The sequence below is a fragment of the Schistocerca nitens genome, chromosome 6 (genome assembly GCF_023898315.1).
Source record: "Schistocerca nitens isolate TAMUIC-IGC-003100 chromosome 6, iqSchNite1.1, whole genome shotgun sequence".
Lineage (NCBI taxonomy): Eukaryota > Metazoa > Arthropoda > Insecta > Orthoptera > Acrididae > Schistocerca > Schistocerca nitens.
The window spans coordinates 661,557,184-661,576,709 of record NC_064619.1 but is presented as its reverse complement, the minus strand read 5'-3'; the positions used below and the strand labels follow the sequence as shown (position 1 = coordinate 661,576,709).

Here is a 19,526-nt window from a genome sequence, read left to right as displayed (position 1 = left end):
AAACAGGATGATAAGAGTGGACGACCAATAACGAAGCGCTCGGATTAAAAGGATGCAGTCTTTCGCCCCCACTGTTCGATCTGTACATTGAGGAGGCATTGATGGAAATAAAAGAAAGGTTCAGGACTGGAATTAAAATACAAGATGAAAGGATATCAATGATACGATTCGCTGATGACATTGCTGCTCTGAGTGAAAGTGAAGAAGAGTTACATGATCTGCTGAGTGGAATGAACACTCTGCTTAGTACGGAATAGGGACTGATAGTAAACGGAAGAAAGACGAAAGTAATGAGAAGTAACAGAAATGAGACGGCGAGAAACTTAACATCAGGACTGGTGGTCACGAAGCAGATGAAGTTAACGAATTATGCTACCTAGGCAGCAAAATAACCAATGACGGATGGAGCAAAGAGAACATCTTTGGCAGACTAGCACTGGCAAAAAGGGCGTTCCTGGCCAAGAGTACTAGCATCAAACATTGGCCTTAATATGAGGAAGAAATTTCTGCGAATGTGCGTCTGGAGTACGGCACTGTATGGTAGTTAAAAATAGTCTGTGGGAAAACCGGAACAGAAGAGAATCGAAGAATCTGAGATGTGGTGCTACTGACGAATATTGAAAATTAGGTTGGCTGGTAAGTTAAGGAATGAGGAGGTTCTCTGCCCAGAATAGGAGAGGAAAGGAATATGTGGAAAACACTGACAATGAGATGGGTCAGTAGAACGTTCACTCCATTCAGCAGGTCATGTAATTCTTTTTCATTGTCGCTCTGAACGGCAATGTCATCAGCGATGATACGGCATCTGTTAAGACATCAGGGAATTACTTCCGTGGTACTAGAGGGAGCTGTAGAGGGCATTAACTGTGGAGGAAGACAGAGATTGGAATACATCCAGCAAATAATTGAGGACGTAGGTTGCAAGTGCTAGTCTGAGATGAAGAGGTTGGCATAGGAGAGGAATTCACGGCGGGCCGCATCAAACCAGTCATAAGACTGATGACTCAAAAAAAAAAAAAAAAGAGAGAGAGAGAGAGAGAGAAAATGTTATGAAGTATTGACTGTCGCTATGTGGGTGTTACTTTCCGGTTGTATGGGACTTTAATTACTTTCGGCTCCTCGGTCGTGATTGGCAAGAGTTTTTATCGATTGTCTGATGATGCCTAGCACAGACGAAACGCGTCACATTAGAAGATTAAATAAGCCGATCTTGTGCAACCGAGACTTCCTTTTTTGTATCTAAAATATCTATTACGTTCGCTGTACCAGTGCCGGCGCGGTAGTTATGGAGCGGAGTGATTTTAATGTGTGAATATGGAGCGCAAGTTGAACATCCTAAAGAAAGACTTTTCTGACACTTTCACGAGGATTTATGAGCGCTCTGTGCTTTGTACACAGATGGGGAGAGACAATGTAAGATGCCTTAAGCATTTAAACCACCATGTTAGCCGGCCGCGGTGGTCTCGCGGTTCTAGGCGCGCAGTCCGGAACCGTGCGACTGCTACGGTCACAGGTTCGAATCCTGCCTCGGGCATGGATGTGTGTGTTGTCCTTAGGTTAGTTAGGTTTAAGTAGTTCTAAGTTCTAGGGGACTGATGACCACAGCAGTTGAGTCCCATAGTGCTCAGAGCCATTTGAACCATTTGAACCACCATGTTAAATTTCCTCTCTATTATTCCAGTCTCGAAACGTTTTGAACTCGTATGTCTAACACAAAGCATATTTGCATCTTCACGACCAAAATGAAGCTCTGCCAGCTCTACACCACAAGAGCAACAAGAGCTAACATCAATTAAAAGGCGTCGTAGTGCCACTTAGGTCGTTTTTTAATTGAATAAACTGTTTTATTTGTTAGCCAAGCACATGGCCATTACAAAGTGTCATCGAAAACATAACAAGTGACGTAAATGAGGACATGAGCAGCAATAAATGTGTATATACAGAGTGTTAACTAGTATTACTATACAGTCAAGTGTACACAAAAGAAATAATTTTGGGATCAAAGTAATTAAAACTTCGTGTGTAAATATACTTCCAATTATACACGCAGTCGTAAATAACAAACCAAATGCCGAGGCATGTCCAAACGCAATGTCGACCCTTTATATATTATATTCCTCAGTATTCATATGCTTGAAGTAAAGCGAAGTATAATCCTAATAGAACTGTGAAGAGCAGCACTGTATGCAGACCAGCACAAAACTTATCAGTACATCGCTGTTGTGGTTTTCTTGTGTGATGTGTGTTCCGATACAGCTCTCCATGCCAGTCTACCCTGTGCAAGAATCTTTTCGTCTGTGCGTAACTGCTGCAGCCTACATCCACTCGAACCTGCTTGGTGTAGACGACCCTTGGTCTACCTATACAGTTCAAGCGCCTCCTTACCTCCCCTCCCACACACACACACACAAATACACACACACACTCACACACTTCTACATCTACATACATACTCCATTAGCCAACGTATGGTGTATGCGGAAGGTGTCGTGTACCACTACCAGTCATTTCCTTTCCTGCTCCACTCGCAGACAGAGCGAGGGAAAAGCCACTAGCCGGCCGCTGTGGTCGAGCGGTTCTAGGCGCTTCAGTCCCGAACCACGCGACTGCTACGGTCGCAGGTTCGAATCCTGCCTTGGGCATGGATGTGTGTGATGCCCTTAGGTTAGATTTACGTAGTTCTAAGTCTAGTGGACTGATCACCTCCGATGTTAAGTCCCACAGTGCTTAGAGCCATTTGAACCATTTGAAAAGCGACTGTATGTAAGTCTCCGCACAATCCCTAATTCCTCTTATCTTACATGATGCAGTCCATCTCAAATGCCAGTTCTCTAAACTTTCGCAACAGTGCCTCACCAAAAGCCCGTCCTCCAGGGATTCCCATCTGAGTTCACGAAGCATCTCCGTAACACTTCCCTGCATTACCAAACAGATGATTCCCTAATGCCTCAGGTTGTGTCCTATCTACCAATACCTTCTTTTACTCAAGTTGCACCATAAATTTATTTTCTTCGCATTTCAATACAGTTATCCAATCTGCCCATCTAATATCCACCATTCTTCTTGCAGATGGATGTTTCAAAAGCTTCTGTTGTCTGCCCTGTTCATTGTCCACATTACACTCTCGTATAAGGCTAAACTCTAGGCAAATACCTCCACAAAATATTTCTTAACACATTAACATACAAAATTATTCGCAGAATGCGAATTTCATGATATTGGCCGCATGGGTGTAGATGTATTACACAAATGCGCCTTTTGAAAATATATACCAGACTGGAGTTCGAACCTGGCACAAATTTTCATATATCATAATTGCGTAACACATCTATACGCACTGCAGCTAATGTCATGAAATTCGCATTCAGCGAATAATTTTGAACAACATTTCGTGCAGCTGGTGAGCGTCAGATCATATATAGCCAATGTCAATAAATTCTTCCTTCTCAGAAAGGCTTTCCTTCCTATTATGAGTCTGCATTTAATATACTGTCTACTTCCGGCCATCAATAGTCACCAGGGCGTGCAGGAAAGTAATGTCTCCGAATTTTTTACGTGAAAATTCTTACAGCTTTTTAAATAAAACAAACTTTAGTAACATTCTACATCATTATTCTTCACGTCTGCATATTTATTTCTCAACATAGAGAGATCAGTTTGTTGAGACTACGTCACTGTAGAATGTTTGTCTTTGTGGACGGAGCTTCTAACTAAATAAAAAATTTAAAGAAACTATTTTTTTTATTTTTTCTACTCACGCTTAAATAGTGTTCTTGGTGGAAGATTACGATTAATTTTATTTAGCTACAACAATCTTACACGAAGCTGGAATGCGATCGTACTATATCTTTATTTCATAAATTATCAAGAAAATTTTCTTTCGTATGTAATGGTAATGACCTAAAACATCGTAATATTTCATAAATTATGTTAATAAATGTATTTCATAAAACAGGTCCACTCCAAGGCAAATTTCTATGTGATTTCGGCTTGCGAGATTTGGATAAGGTCACTGAAACTATTTGATCCTGTCATTTACGTGAAATTACGCTGTGCAACAATGAAAATGTAAATTACTGTTCTAGTTTCAACCAACTTCCCGTTCCTAGTACTATGTACTTCATTACGTTTCTCTGTAGACGGGATTTGTGGCTCCCTGTCCGACAAGGATGATGAATTACATGGCTCGACACCTGTTTCAGTATCACTTTCACTTGTTAAGCACGTATGGTCATCATCGTACTCCTCATGTACATTGTCCGCTCTATCGAACGTATACGACACCACACATTCCACTGACTCCTTGCAGAAACGCCACTACTTTCTCACTCTGCGAAATTCCTTGGGTTGCTTTCTGATGAAGTATTAACTTTGGCAACTGTTGTTGTAAACATGCTTTGTTTATCGTTGCCATTGCATTGCTCTGCTTTGTATCAACACCACTAGCACTGTGGAACTGTTGTGAGTTACTCGTCGCTTAAGCAGTTCAACTACGCTCCGTACCCTCATGATGCGCTCACTACTGGATACCTGCAGTCCCGCCCCTTATTGCCATAGCAGCCAATACTGTGGTTGCATGGTAGACAATATGTGGGGCGTCGAATGCCATAAACATCATTGGCCTTTCGCGGCCTCGCACTCAAGCGGTCCCTTGTAATTTAAGCCATAGGATCAATGCCGTTTAGCGTGTTCCCATATTTTCCCGGAACAGACCATCCGCGAAGTTGGCTCCTGCCAAGCTTTCCATTCTTCCGTAAATAATTTGTTGAAGTATTTTCCAACAATATTTTGTTAAACTGGTGGTTAATAATACTAACATCTGTCAGAATCTGCCTTTGGGATTATTGCCTCCTTCTAGTAGTCTCAGGGTAATTCGTCTGTCTCTTTAATCTTGAACACAAGGTGGAACAGTTTTGTCATGGTTGATTCTCCCAAGGACCACATTAATTCAAATGGAATGTCATTTACTCCAAATGCCTTGTTTCGATTTAGGACTTCCAATGGTTGGTCAAATTCATCTCGCAGTATCATATCTCTACCTTTTCTACTTCCTCCTTGCTTTCCATTTTACTGTCACATCTTCCTTCGTGTACCCCTTCTATACAGTTGTTCCACGTTTCAGCTTTCCCTTCTTTGCTTAGTACAAGCTTGCCATCTGAGCTCTTGACTCCTAGGTTTCTTTAATTGTTATCTATGGGAAATTACGCTGTGCAGCAATGAAAATATAAATCTAATGAAAATCGTCAATTCCTATCAGTTCTAATATGCTAATCGCGAATATCACGAAGACAATTGAAAATTAGCTCTAGTTGTCATTTTACACTGTTTTATTACGGTGAGGTAATTATATACGGATTTTTATGGTAATTTTAAAATGCAATATTATAGTGGTTTGTCAAAGTCATAATAACAAGTAACAATGGATTACATTATTTTCCCTGGTCTTACTTGTGTGCAATATTTTGGATATAAACATTTTGATACCAATTTTAGTGATATTATTGTCTCCCTTCTCTTCAACTTCATTGACTTTATTAACGTATGTAATAATTTTTGCACATTTATTGATTCGTCGAAGTTGAGCTTAAAAGCAGTGCTTTTACATGTTGCTAATGAGCTTCCTTCTATTCCAGTTGGGTATACTGTGCATACGAAAGAGTCATACCAAAACATGAAAGAAGCCATCAAGTATAATGACTCTCAATGGCAGATTTGTGGTGACTTAAAAGTGGTTGCACTGCTATTACGTATGCAGTACGGGCAAACTAAATATTGCTGCTTTCTCTGTAAATAGCATAGCCGAGCTCGTGCATCTCATTACAGTAAACATGAAAGGCCCACCAGAAAATCTCTTCAACCAGGTATAACGAACATTAAGAGTAAACCTCTAGTAGACCCTAAAACGATTCTGCTCCAGCCCTTGTGCATCAAGTTTGGTCTCATGAAACACTTTAAAGGAATGACAAAGATGGCAACGCGTTTAAGTACTTAAGGCAAAAATTCCCTCACTTAAGTGATACCAAAGTAAAGGAGGGCATCTTTGTAGGCCCACAGATTAGAGAGCTTTTTGGAGACCATACTTTTGATGGGGTCATACAAGGTGATGAGAATCATGCATCTGAATGTTTGAAGACAGTCTGTTTACAGTTCTTAGGGAACAAACGAGCAATAAATTACAAGGAGATTGAAGATAACTTGTTGTCATCTTATGAAAAACTTGGTTGCAACATGTCATTGAAAATGCGTTTCCTACATAGTCATCTTCTTCCCCAAAGATTGTGGTGCAGTAAGCGATTTCATCAAGATATTGGCACATTTGAGAAGATGTATGCCGGAAAGTGGAGCGCTACTATTTTAGCAGATTACTGCTGGACTGTCAGAAGGGATGCTGCCGAGTATGTGTATAAACGTCAGGCCAAGCGAAAACGGTAATCTTCTGAATTTATCTCTGAACAAAATATGTAATTGTATATACAGTACATACGGACATTTAACATTTGTAATCCTTCATATACATTTGTGACCAGATAATTTATATATTTTCTTTTGTGCTTTACACAATTCTGGTAAAAAGTAGACTTACAAAGTATTTTCATTCATGTAATATTATCTTCACTTTTCTTAATATTTTACTTTTGTACTTCCAGAATGGCACTGAAATTTATCATTGCATAACACATAACATAATTCAAGTAATTATTCACTTAAAATTTGTTATGCTGTATCTTCGAACATGAATGCATAATTAGTTAGTGCGTTATTTATACAAAAATATAGATTACTTTTTAAAAACAGCTAGAGCTAAATATTTATGAAAATGATGATATGGTATCATTTTAAGCTGAAATAAGCATAACTAACTCAAAATCTTGCAATGTACACACTTTCACTTCAAATGTGTTGTCCAGTGTTATCTTTTCTATGGTCACGCATACTTCTGTAGCTTTTCATTTGTGTCATTTTACACTTTCTGTCAATCTCATTTTTTAGAGTTCTGTATTTCCTACTTCCTGGATTTTTATATTTTCTACAGTATCACGTGCGCTATCCTAGGGGTTCCCTCAAGGCTAACTATTTGTCTTCTATTGTATTTCTTTTCCTGATTCAGTCAATCGTTGTCTAACGGTCCCTTTGAAACTCTCAACAACACGTTTTTTTTCTTCTGTTTATCCAGATATCAGATCCTTAATTTCCTTCCTTTCTGTTAATTCTGTAGTTTTAATCTGCAGTTCTTTGCCATTAAATTATGTTCGGAGTCCATATATCTCCCTTGAAAAATTTTGTTGTTTAAAATGTTTTCTTTGTCTCTGTGTCACCACTACACAATCTACGCGAAACCTTGCAGTGTCTTCATGTGTGTTGTACGTGTACAAGCTTATTTAATGGTTGCTGAACCAACTGTTTGCAACAATTAAATTGAGCTATGTGCGAAATTCTAGCAGACAGCTTCCTCTTTCATTCCTTTCTTCCAGTATATTTTCTCTTATTTTTCCTTCTCGTCCTTTTCTTACTACCGAATTCTAGTCCACCATCACAATTAAACCAGCGTATCCCTGAAGCAAGTAAATAGTTTCTCGTATCGCATCCAGCGTTCTTTCAATTTCTTCATCATTTGTGTAACTAGTAGGCACATAAGCTTGAACGGCAGTAGTGAATGTTGGCTTCGCATCAGCCTTGGTTACAATAGTACGTTCTTTGTTCTGTCCATAATAGTTCACCGGCGTTTCTGTTTTATTATTCATTATTACTTCTGCATTATTCCTATTTGATTTCGTGTTGATAGTCCTGTTCTCTCCTGACCAGAAGTCCCGCTGTTCCTACTACTGGGGTTCTTCAGTAATTCCCACTAAACCTAACTTCAACCTATTCAACAGTCTTGTGTGTGTGTTTTGTTTAATTGTCTAACCTACCTCCCCAATTAAGGGATCTGACATTCCACGTTTCAACCCGTAGACCACTAACTTTGGTTTCCCTGATGACAACATCCTGCTGAGAACTTCCTGTCTGGATCTCTCAATAAAGGACTGCTTTACCGCCAGAACATTTTATTCCAGAGAATGTCATTATAATTAAACCGTGCAATGCAGCTGTGTAAAGTCGGAAAATATAATGGCTTTAGTTTCTCTATGCTTTCAGTCGTTCGCAGTATCAACATGCTGATGGTCTGAAGATAAGCGACATTGTCCGAAACTGGTCGTTTTAAAGTACAAAAACTGAACGACTGACAGAAAAGTCTATTGTGTACTGTAGTGAAATTTCGTGTAAAGATAGGGTTCCACAAAAGTGATAGTACAATTTCTGAAGTATACATGTGTCGAATTTACTATGAATGTTTGTTGTTAATAAAGATAAGACACACATCATCATCGGATTTATATAGTTTCTTTCATATCACGAGTAACAAAGTAAGGCCTCATCATTTCCTGGATGGAAATGGTATAAAGGTTCTTACTGTCCTGTTGTGTTATTGTATTGTCGATACTTTGTCCAATCTTCGTTCTTCCTAAGTACCTCAAAAATTCGCTTCGGCATTGATTTTGTTACGGTTAGTAGTTCTTGCAGTGAAACTGTAGCATCTCTGTGTACATGTTAGAGTTCATTAGAGCGTTCATCCAAGGAATTCCTGACTTACCTTTAGCGCAGAAAGCTGCCCAAATTATAATACTTTAACCATTAAAATTTCTTCTCAATCTTACGTTCGCTCTGTTCTCAGATCATGTCAATAATACTGAAATCCATCCTGCCCATCTAAATTAAACTTCTTCTCATCACTGAAGATCACTTTATCTCTTTCTGAAGACTATTACATACGTTTTTTAGTAAACACCAATCCAGCCTGTTTATGTTTGGGTGTTAGAGCAGGATTCTGCACTCGTTTCTTGAATGAAATACAGGGTGACAATTATTGAACAAAATAAAAAAAAAACATAAATTGGTTACAAACTACGTCGTGCACATACTTTATTCAAGACGTAAACGTCACTACAGATATTCGGATTTAGATTATGACATGTTCGATATGTCTGACATTGGCGATGATGTGGCGCAGACAAATAGCAAAATTCTGCACGACCCACTGAAGTCTTGGAACATCGATGATGTCGATGACCTTCTGAATGGCTGTTTTTGGCTCCGCAATGGTTTTGAGGTTATTACCGTACACCTTGTCTTTAATATAGCCCCACAACAAGGAGTCGCATGTTTTCAGATCCGGAGGATATGCCGGCCTATCGAGGCCCAGGTCAGTGGCTTCTGGGTACCCCAGAGCCAGAATGCGGTTCCCAAAGTGCTCCTCCAGGACGTCAAATACTCACCTGCTTCGATGGAGTCGTGCTTAGTCTTGCAAGAACCACGTTTTGTCGAAATCAGGGTCACATTGGATAATGGGGATGGAATCATCTTCAAAAACCTCCTCGTAGCGTTCGGCAGCCATGGAATATCGCACCGATTATTCCGTGACTGGACACTATACACCACACAGTCACCCAATGGGGGTGAAGAGACTTCTCGATCGCGAAATGCGAATTCTCAATCCTCCAAATGGACTAATTTTGTTTATTGACGAACCCACCCAAATGAAAGTAGGCTTCGTCGCCAAATCAAACCATACAGCGCGTACTAATTCTGCTGATCATGCCCCGCGGCCAACCGTGCAATTTGAACGTCCTAAAGGAAACCATTCAAAAGTTACGACGATTTTATTTATAAGGTCCAATAATTATCACCCTGTGTGTTTACCATGTGGCAAAATTTGTCGTACACGTCTGGCTGTTACTGGCAGCTGTAAATCAGAAACAAGTTGAGAGGAACAACGGTTTGTGGCCCTTGCCTTCCGTAGAAGTAACCCTTTCGAAGCCTCGGATAATTTTCTACTGTGCCCTTATTTCTCGTTGTGTCCATATTATGCGCCCAATCTAAAGAAATTATCAGTAACTGCACTTGACCAGTCAACTTTTTTTTACAATTTGACGATTAGACAGTCCCATTTCGTTGTACGCAATGTCGCTAATGGTGTCTGTCTCCAGTGTGCAGCAAAGGAACGTACACACACACAAAACACCGCACAGAGTCGACCGCCTTTATACGATGGTTGGAACTTTAATAGTGGCAACTATTTATTTACGGCTCGTACAAAATAGATAGGTGTTTCAAAGTTTTACTGACCTTCAGAGTAGTCACCAGCATTGTGTACAATCCGTTGCCAGCGCCGTGGAAGTCGTAGGATACTCTTAGCAGTGCCATTTGTGTTGACAGTTCGAGCGGCGCGATCTATTGCCCGACGAATTTGTAGCAGTTCTGAAGTGAATGCCGTGAAGTGTTTCCTTCAGTTTAGAAATAGAGTTGAACTCATGAGGGCTTAAGTCAGGGGAGTGCAGTAGGTGGTATAGCACTTAGCAGTCCCATCAGTCAAACAAATCAGTAACAACTTGCACTGTACGTGCTTGAGCATTGTCCTGCAAAATGATGGTCAGGTCCTGCAGAAAGTGTCATCTCTAAGCTGGTCGTAGGTTGTTACAAAAATGAACAGCATAGAGACAGAAGTGATGACACTTTCTGCAGGACCTGACCATCATTTGCATGAGAATGCACAAGCACGTACAGTGCAAGCAGTTACTGTTAGACTAATGGGGCTCCTAAGTGCTATACCACCTACTGCACTTCCCTAAGTCCTCGTGAGTTCAACTCGATTTCTAAACTAAAGGAAACACTTCACGGCATTTGCTTCAGAACTGCTACAAATTCGTCGCGCCGCTCGAACTGTCAGCACAACTGGCACTGCTAAGAGTATCCTATGACTAACACATCACTGGCAACGGATTGTACACAATGCTGGTGACTACTTTGATGCTCAGTAAAACTTTGGAACACGTATCTATTTTGTACGAGCTGTAAATAAATAGTTGCCACTATTGTCTAGCCGCCCGCTATGGCCGAGCGTTTCTGGGGGCTTCAGTCTGGAACCGCGCGACCGCTACGGTCGCAGGTTCGAATCCTGCCTCGGGCATGGATGTGTGTGATGTCCTTAGGTCAGTTAGGTTTAAGTCGTTCTAAGTTCTATGGGACTGATGACCTCAGATGCTGAGTTCCATAGTGCTCAGAGCCATTTGAACCATTTGGTCGATGTCTTGTTATGTACTATACTACAGTGAAGAGCCAAAGAAAGTGGTATAGGCATGCGTAGTCAAATACGGAGATATGTAAATAGGCAGAACACGGTGCTGCGGTCGGCAACACCTATATAAGACAACAAGTGTGTGGCGCAGTTTTCAGATTGGTTACTGCTGCTACAATGACAGGTTATCAAGATTTAATTGAGTTTGAACGTGGTGTTATAATCGGCGCACGAGCTATGGGACACAGTATCTCCGAGGTAGCGATTAAGTGGGGATTTTCCCGTACGACAATTTCACGAGTATACCGTGAATATCAGGAATCCGGTAAAACATCGAATCTCCTACATCGCTGCGGCGGGAAAACGATTATGCAAGAACGAGACCAACGACGAGTGAAGAGAATCGTTCAACATGAGAGAAGTGCAATCCTTCGGCAAATTGCTGCAGATTTCAATTGTAGGCCGTCAACAAGTGTCAGCGTGCGAACCATTCAACGAAACATCATTGGCATGAGCTTTCGAAGCGGAAGGCCCAAACGTGTATCCTTGATGATTGCAGGACGCAAAGCCTCGCCTGTGCCCGTCAACACCGAAATTCGACTGTTGATGACTGGAAACATGTTGCCTAGTTCAACGAGTCTCGTTTAAAATTCTATCGAGCGGAGTGGACGTGTACGGGTATGGAGACAACCTCATCAATCTATGGACCCTGCATGTTAGCAGGGACTGTTCAAGTTGTAGGAGGCTCTGTAATGTTGTGAGGCGCGTGCAGTTGGGGTGGTATGGGACCCCTGATACGTCTAGATACGACTGTGACAGGTGACACGTACGTAAGCATCCTAGCATCCTGTCTGATCACCTGCTTCCATTCATGTCCACTGTGCATTCTGATGGACTTTGTCAACTCCAGCAGGACAACCCCACACGTCCAGAATTGCACCAGAGTTGCTCCAGGAACACTCTTGTGAGTTTAAATAGTTTCACTGGCCACAAAACTCCCCAGAAATGAACATTATTGAGCATATCTGATATGCCTTGCAAAGTGCTGTTCACAAGAGATCTCCACCCGCTCGTACTCTTACGGATTTATGGACAGCCTTGCAGGATTCATGGTGTCAGTTCCCTCTAACACTACCTCAGACACTAGATAGCCGGTACGGTAGCTCAGCGTGTTCGGTCAGAGAGCCGGTTGACCTCTGTAATAAAAAACGGAGTGGAAGGATCAACCACTGAACTTGAACAGGATGTCTTGCGACGTCCTCAACGACCTAAAACAACGAAAAAAAAGTCGAGTCCATGCCACGTCGTGTTGCAGCCCTACACTATATTGAGCAGGTTTATCCAGTTTCTACATCTACATCTACATCCATACTCCGCGAGCCATCTGGCGGTGTGTGGCGGAGGGTACCTTGAGTACGTCTATCGGTTCTCCCTTCTATTCCAGTCTCGTATTATTCGTGGAAAGAAAGATTGTCGGTTTGCCTCTGTGTGGGCTCTAATCTCTCTGATTTTTACCTCATGGTCTCTTCGCGAGATAAACGTAGGAGGGAGCAATATACTGCTTGACTCCTCGGTGAAGGTATGTTCTCGAAACTTCAACAAAAGCCCGTACGGAGCTACTGAGCGTCTCTCTCGCAGTCTTCCACTGAAGTTTATCTATGATCTCCGTAATGCTTCGCGATTACTAAATGATCCTGTAGCGAAGCGCGCTGCTCTCCGTTGGATCTTCTCTATCTCTTCTATCAACCCTATCTCGTATGGATCCCACACCACTGAGCAGTATTCAAGCAGTGGGCGAACAAGTGTACTGTAACCTACTTCCTTTGTTTTCGGACTGCATTTCCGTAGGAGTCTTCCAATGAATCTCAGTCTGGCATCTGCTTTACCGACGATTAATTTTATATGGTCATTCCATTTTAAATCACTCCTAATCCCTAAGCCCAGATAATTTATGGAATTAACTGCTTCCAGTTGCTGACCTATATTATAGCTAAATGATAAAGGATCTTTCTTTCTATGTATTCGTAGCACATTACACTTGTCTACTTTGAGATTCAATTGCCATTCCACCAAGCGTCAATTCGTTGCAGATCCTCCTGTATTTCAGTACAATTTTCCACTGTTACAACCTCTCGATATACTACAGCATCATCCGCAAAAAGCCTCAGTGAACTTCGTATTTTATCCACAAGGTCATTTATGTACAGGTTGCGTCAAAAAATGTATACACACTTTGAACTGTCATAGACAATTTATTTCCAGTTCTACAAGGTTAAATATCTGTGAGAGAGTAATGTTATGTTTCTTCAACAGGTGGCAGCAGTGGCAAGGAAGTAACTGCAACATGGCGGACGTGCGTTTGAGCTTTGAAGCGCGGAAGCAGATAATTAAGTGGTACTGGAAGTTTGAGAATGTAGCTATGGTTCGAAGACAGTGGAGAAGTGAGTATGGTACAGAACCACCATCAAGGTTACAATTACACGTCTACGAGACAAATTCGAAATTCATGGAACAGTGTGTGATGTGCATAAAGGCCGATCAGGGCGACCTCATGCAGCTACAAGCGATGATTCCACAACTGCGGTCTTGGAACTGTTTCAGCGTTCGCCTCAAAAATCTTCAAGGCAAGTGGCACGTGAGAGTAATGTAAGTGCTAGTAGTGTGCTACGCATTCTGAAGAAAGGCAAGTTTAGTGTGTACATTCCAAGGCTGGTGCAACAGCTAAGTGACGATGATCCAGATCGAAGGTTAGAATTTTGTGAATGGGTTCAGGAGATGGCGAGACGTGAACCGGGATTTATGGGTGGCATAATTTGGTCGGATGAAGCCCAATTCACTCAATGGAACTGTCAACAGGCACAATTGTGTGTGCTGGGCTGAAGATAATCCTCACATTACAGTTGAAAAGGCTGTGAATTTGCCTGGTGTAAGTGTGTGGTGTGGTTTGTCTGCAAGGGGACTCATTGGGCCTTTCCACGTTGGAGGTACTGTTACTGGAGAAACGTACCTAACAATGCTTGCTGACTCCATATTCCCTGCCATTCGTGCATTATACGGTAATGATGAGTTTTATTTCCAACAAGATGGCGCCCCGCCGCACTATCATAGGTATGTACGAGCATACCTAGATCACAATGTGCCAGGCCAGTGGATAGGGCGCAGGGGACCAATCGAGTTTCCTGCACGCTCTCCAGACCTCACACCGTTGGATTTCTTCTTATGGGGCACAGTCAAAGATGAGGTGTACAAACGTAAACCACGTAACCTGGACACACTTTGGAATGAGATTCAGGCGGTGTGCGCAGAAATCTCATTGGACACTTTGGTACGATGTATGGAATCAATGGTGACTCGTACTCAGAAATGTATTGATGCTGAAGGCCACCAGTTTGAATATTAATCACATTTGTAAAGTATATTTATTTTTACAATTGGACTTTAAGCTTTCCATTTCCAGAAATTTATCATTGTAGAACGGTAAATAAATTTTCTATGACGCTTCAACGTGTGTATACATATTTTGACGCACCCTGTATATTGTGAATAGCAACGGTCCTACGGCACTCCCTGAAATCACTCTTACTTCGGAAGACTTCTCTCCATTGAGAATGACATGCTGCGTTCTGTTATCTAGGAACTCTTTAATCCAATCACACAATTGGTCTGATAGTCCATATGCTCTTACTTTGTTCATTAAACGGCTGTGGGGAACTGTATCAAACGCCCTGCGGAAGTCAAGAAACACGGCATCTACCTGGAAACCCACATCTATGGCCCTCTGAGTCTCGTGGACGAATAGCGCACGCTGGGTTTTCACGGTTTCTTTGGATCTTCAGTGTAACATCAAATGCGATTGCATTTGACTGCATTTGTCGGTATACAGTATTTCATAGTGTTGCATATACTCTGTGCACGACTGTTCCAGCCAGCAGTGTCAATTTTGTTGTGAATATCGATGCTTTTATACTGATTTCCACTATTATAAAAATAAGGCTCGCACACAAATGCGGTCCAGGTTTGGTAGCCAAGTTAACAAATCGAAGCACCCCGTACTTGAGTATCTGTACATGTGATAGGCAGGCAGCCGACTCACGATCTCCTCGGTGGCGACGTAGTTGTTGAGGAAGAGCAGGTTGAGGTACCAGTGGCGGCGGCACCAGTCCGCCTGCGGCCCCATGGTCTGCCGCCACAGGGGGCCCGCCCCCGCGCGCTCCAGCAGCGTCGCGTACACCGCCACCACCGCCACGTACGCCGGCACCAGCCTGTACGGTACCAACACCATGCCATCTCAGATATGAACAGGGTACACGACTGCAGTGCTGTGGATCTGTGAAAATCGTGGCGGTCAATTACTGTTAGGTTGGCAGCACCGCACGTACACCTTGTGTTGTTGTTTGGTGCCCCGCATTTGAACGATTGATTACATTTATAAATATACAGGGTGAGTCACTGACTATTGCCACCTAGAATAACTCCGAATGTATGGTAGGAGCTGAAAGGTTTATGTGAGAAATGTGCATGGAACAAAGAAGGCCATAATATGACGTTGGTTTTTGTTGCTAGGTGGCGTCGCGTCAGAGATATGGTTAGCTTTGGTTTCTTAAATGGGATGCTATAGTTTGGTACTTATTTTCTGATAGCGGCTATCGAGACGAAACCAGTGATGTGTAACAGTAAGGTGTATGAAGGTCAACGAAGGTCAAAAAGGTGGCCTGAACTTCCATTACTGGAGGTGTTCGAAGTGATGACCACTGGTACCAATGCACTGCTTCAGTCTTCTTATCATGGACTGCGTGTTATTCCTTATCACTGACAACTCTCTCTCGTGTATCGTGCAAATACTAAATATTCGCTGAATACGGAGTATCCATCTGACGTGCCATTGACATGTAAACACCATTCGACGGTTTCGCAATACAACACTAATAGGAACGGTAAGACTAGTATCTTCGAATCAAGTGAATGATGTATCCTTCGAAGAACTAGTTGATATGCTTCTCATTTACGGACAATGCTAAAGAAATTCAGTCAGAGCTAGAGACTTAAGCGCTGAAAGATATCCTCAACGTACTCACCCTACACGTCGTACATTTAAATGTGTGTATGATAAATTGAGAACAACGCATCGGGATCATATCCGGCAAAGGAAAGTTACTAACGAGGAAACAGAAATCGGTACTGTCGCCACTGTGGTTCGAGATCTGTTAGTTCGCGTCAAATCGCAAGGGAATCTGGCATGAGCCGGAGTAGTGCATCGCCATAAATATCATCCTTGCCATATCAGTCTCCACCAAGAATTAACTGGTGCGGAATTCTGCCGATGAGCTCAACTTCAGATTCAGAGAGATGACACATTTATTAATTTGATTTTATTTACTGACGAGGCAACATTCACGAACCAGGGAAATGTTAATTTGCATAACATGCATTACTGGGCAACTGAAAATCCATGTCGGCTATGGCAAGTTGCACACCAAGAACCGTGGCCGGTGAATGTATGGTCTGCGATTCTGGAGGACAGGCATTACGTCTGTTATTGGAAGAAATAACTTTAGGAACAAGGAACAGAATGTGGTATCAACACAAAGGGTGTCCACTATATTTTTCGCTGATGGCTAGAAATGAGTTGCAGAGACCATTTCCAAATAGTTGGATTGGACGCGGAGGAGATGTGTCGTGGCCAGCTCGTTCCCCAGACTTGACGCCTCGGGATTTTTTCTTGTGGGGATTCGTAAAAGCCATTGTTTATTAAGACGTTCCAACTACACCTGAAGATATACGAGAGAGAATTGTCAGAGCATGTTCTTCGATAAGTGCCGATGTGATAACGAATACCAGTCAATCCATGATAAGAATATTGCAGCACTGCATTGATACCAATGGTCATCACTTCGAACACCTTCTGTAAATGGACGTTCATGCCACCTTTATGAACTTCGTTGACCTTCAAAGACCTTACTGTTACACATCATTGGATTCGTCTCGATGACCGCTATCAGAAAATAAGTACCAAGCTATAGCATTCCATTTAAAAAGAAACAAAGTTGACCTTCATATCTCTGAAACGATCCCAACTAGCAACAAAAACCCAACGTCATATTATGGCCCGCATTGTCCCATGCCACACTTGTCCCACAAACTTTTCAGCTCGTATCATACTTTCGGAGTTATTTTTGCTGGCAATAGTGAAGTATGCTCAAACTTGTGGTTGTAGACAACTACAGAGGAAATGATGTGAAGTTTTGCTTCATACCCAATTTACGTTTTTATTCAGATTTCAGAACTACACTGACGGGAAAGGAAATCGCAACACTAAAAACTAATTAATGTAGAGTGATGTAATTTCTGGAATACATTTGTCTAGGTAACACATTTCAGTGTACATCTACGTGGATACTCTGCAAATCATATTTAAGTGCCTGGCAGAGGGTTCATCGAACCACCTTCACAATAATTCTCTATTATTCCAATCTCGTACAGCGCGTGGGAAATAACGAACACCTGTACCTTTCAGTGCGAGCTCTGATTTCTCTTATTTGATTTTGGTGATCCTTTCTCCCGATGAAGGTCGGCGTCAACAAAATAGTTTCGCATTCGGAGGAGTAATTTGATAATTGAAATTTCGTGAGAAGATTCCGCCGAAACGAAAAACGCCTTTGTTTTCATGACCTCCACTTCAAATACTGCATCATTTCAGTGACACTCTCTCCTCTATTTCGCGATAATACAAAACGTGACGCTCTTCTTTGAATTTTTTCGATGTACTCCGTTAACCCTATATGATAAGAATCGCACACCGCGCAGCATTATTCTAAAAGAGGAAGGACAAGCTTAGTGTAGGCAGTCTCTTTAGTATATCTGTTACATTTTCTAACTGTCCTGCCAATAAAACGCAGTCTTTGCTAAGCCTTCCACACAATATTTTATTTGTGTCCCTATCAATTTACGTTGTTCGTAACTGTAATTCCTGGTATTTAGTTGAATTTACGGCCTTTAGATTTGATTGATTTATCGTGTAGCCTAAGTTCAACGGATCCCTTTTAGCACTCATGTGGATGACCTCAGACTGTTCGTTATTTAGGGTCACGTGCCAAGTTTTGCACGCTACAGATATATTTTCTAAATCGTTTTGCAATTTGATTTGATCTTCTGATGACTTTACTAAACGACAGCATAATCTGCAAACAACCAGCTCAGATTGTTTCCTAAATCGTTTATATAGGAGCAGCAGACGGCCTACAGCACTACCTTGGGGAACGTCAGAAAACGCTTTTGTTTTAGTCGATGACGTTCTTTCAGTTACTACGAACTGTGACCTCTCTGACAGGAAATCACGAATCTAGTCACGTAACTGAGACGATATTCCATAAGCACGCAATTTCACTACAAGTCGCTTGTGGAAATCAAGAAATACGGAATCAATTTGAAATTCCTTGTCAGTAGCACTCAATACTTCGTGTGAGTAAAGAGCTAGTTGTGTATCACAAGAACGATGTTCTCTAAATCCGTATTGAGTGTGTGTCAATAGACCGTTTTCTTCGAAGTATTTCATAATGTTCGAACACAATATATGTTCCAAAATCCTGCTGCATATCGACGTTAACTATATGGGCCTGTAATTTAGTGGATTATTATTACTACCTTTTTTTTTAATATTGGTGTGACCTGTGCAACTTTCCAGTCTTTGGGTACGGATCAGTGATTAACATTGCAAAATCACATGTTAATACAAGCGCGAAACAAGCCTTTGCAAATGTGAAATGCTGCTACATTAATACCCGGTTTAACCGCCAGAATGCTGAATGCAAGCATGCAGACGTTGATGCATTGTGCTATACAGTTGCCGGATGTCAGTTTGAGGCATGGAGTTCCACACCTGTTGCACTTAGGCTGTTTGTGGATGACAATGCCGTTGTCGTCCGATAATGTCTCGTATGTCCTCGATTGGTGCCAGATCTGGTAACTGCGCAGGCTAAGGCAACATGTCGACAATCTGTAGAGCATGTTGAGTTACAACAGCGGTATGTGGTCGAGCTTTATCCTGTTGGAAAATACCCTCTGGAATGCTATACAGGAATGACAGCACACAAGTCGAATCACCTGACACGCACAAATTTGCAATCAGGGCGCATGCGATAACCACGACAGTGCTCCCGCTGTCATACGAAATCGCACCCCAGACAGTAATTTGAGGTGTAGGTGCAGTGTGTGTAGCATGCAGACTGAATGGTTGCAGGCACTCAGCTGGCCTTCTTCTTCTAGTCAACACACGGCCACCACTGGCCCGAGGTAGAGCCCGCTTTCACCAAAAAATACAACAGATCTCCATCCTGTCCCCCAATGAGATATCACTTGAATCCATTGAAGTCGCAAATGGCGGTGGTTTGACGTCAGTTGAATGCACGCTACAGGG

The 19,526-nt window shown here is 41.9% G+C and overlaps 1 protein-coding gene across 1 annotated transcript in view; it reads right to left on the bottom strand.

Annotated features, from left to right (window-relative positions):
- LOC126263559 (O-acyltransferase like protein-like) overlaps positions 1–19,526 on the bottom strand; it is a 110,492-nt gene that overhangs the window by 66,402 nt on the left and 24,564 nt on the right. The window contains exon 3 of the mRNA XM_049960652.1: positions 15,207–15,375. Coding sequence (XP_049816609.1) covers positions 15,207–15,375 — 169 coding nt within the window. The remainder of the gene's footprint in view (positions 1–15,206; positions 15,376–19,526) is intronic.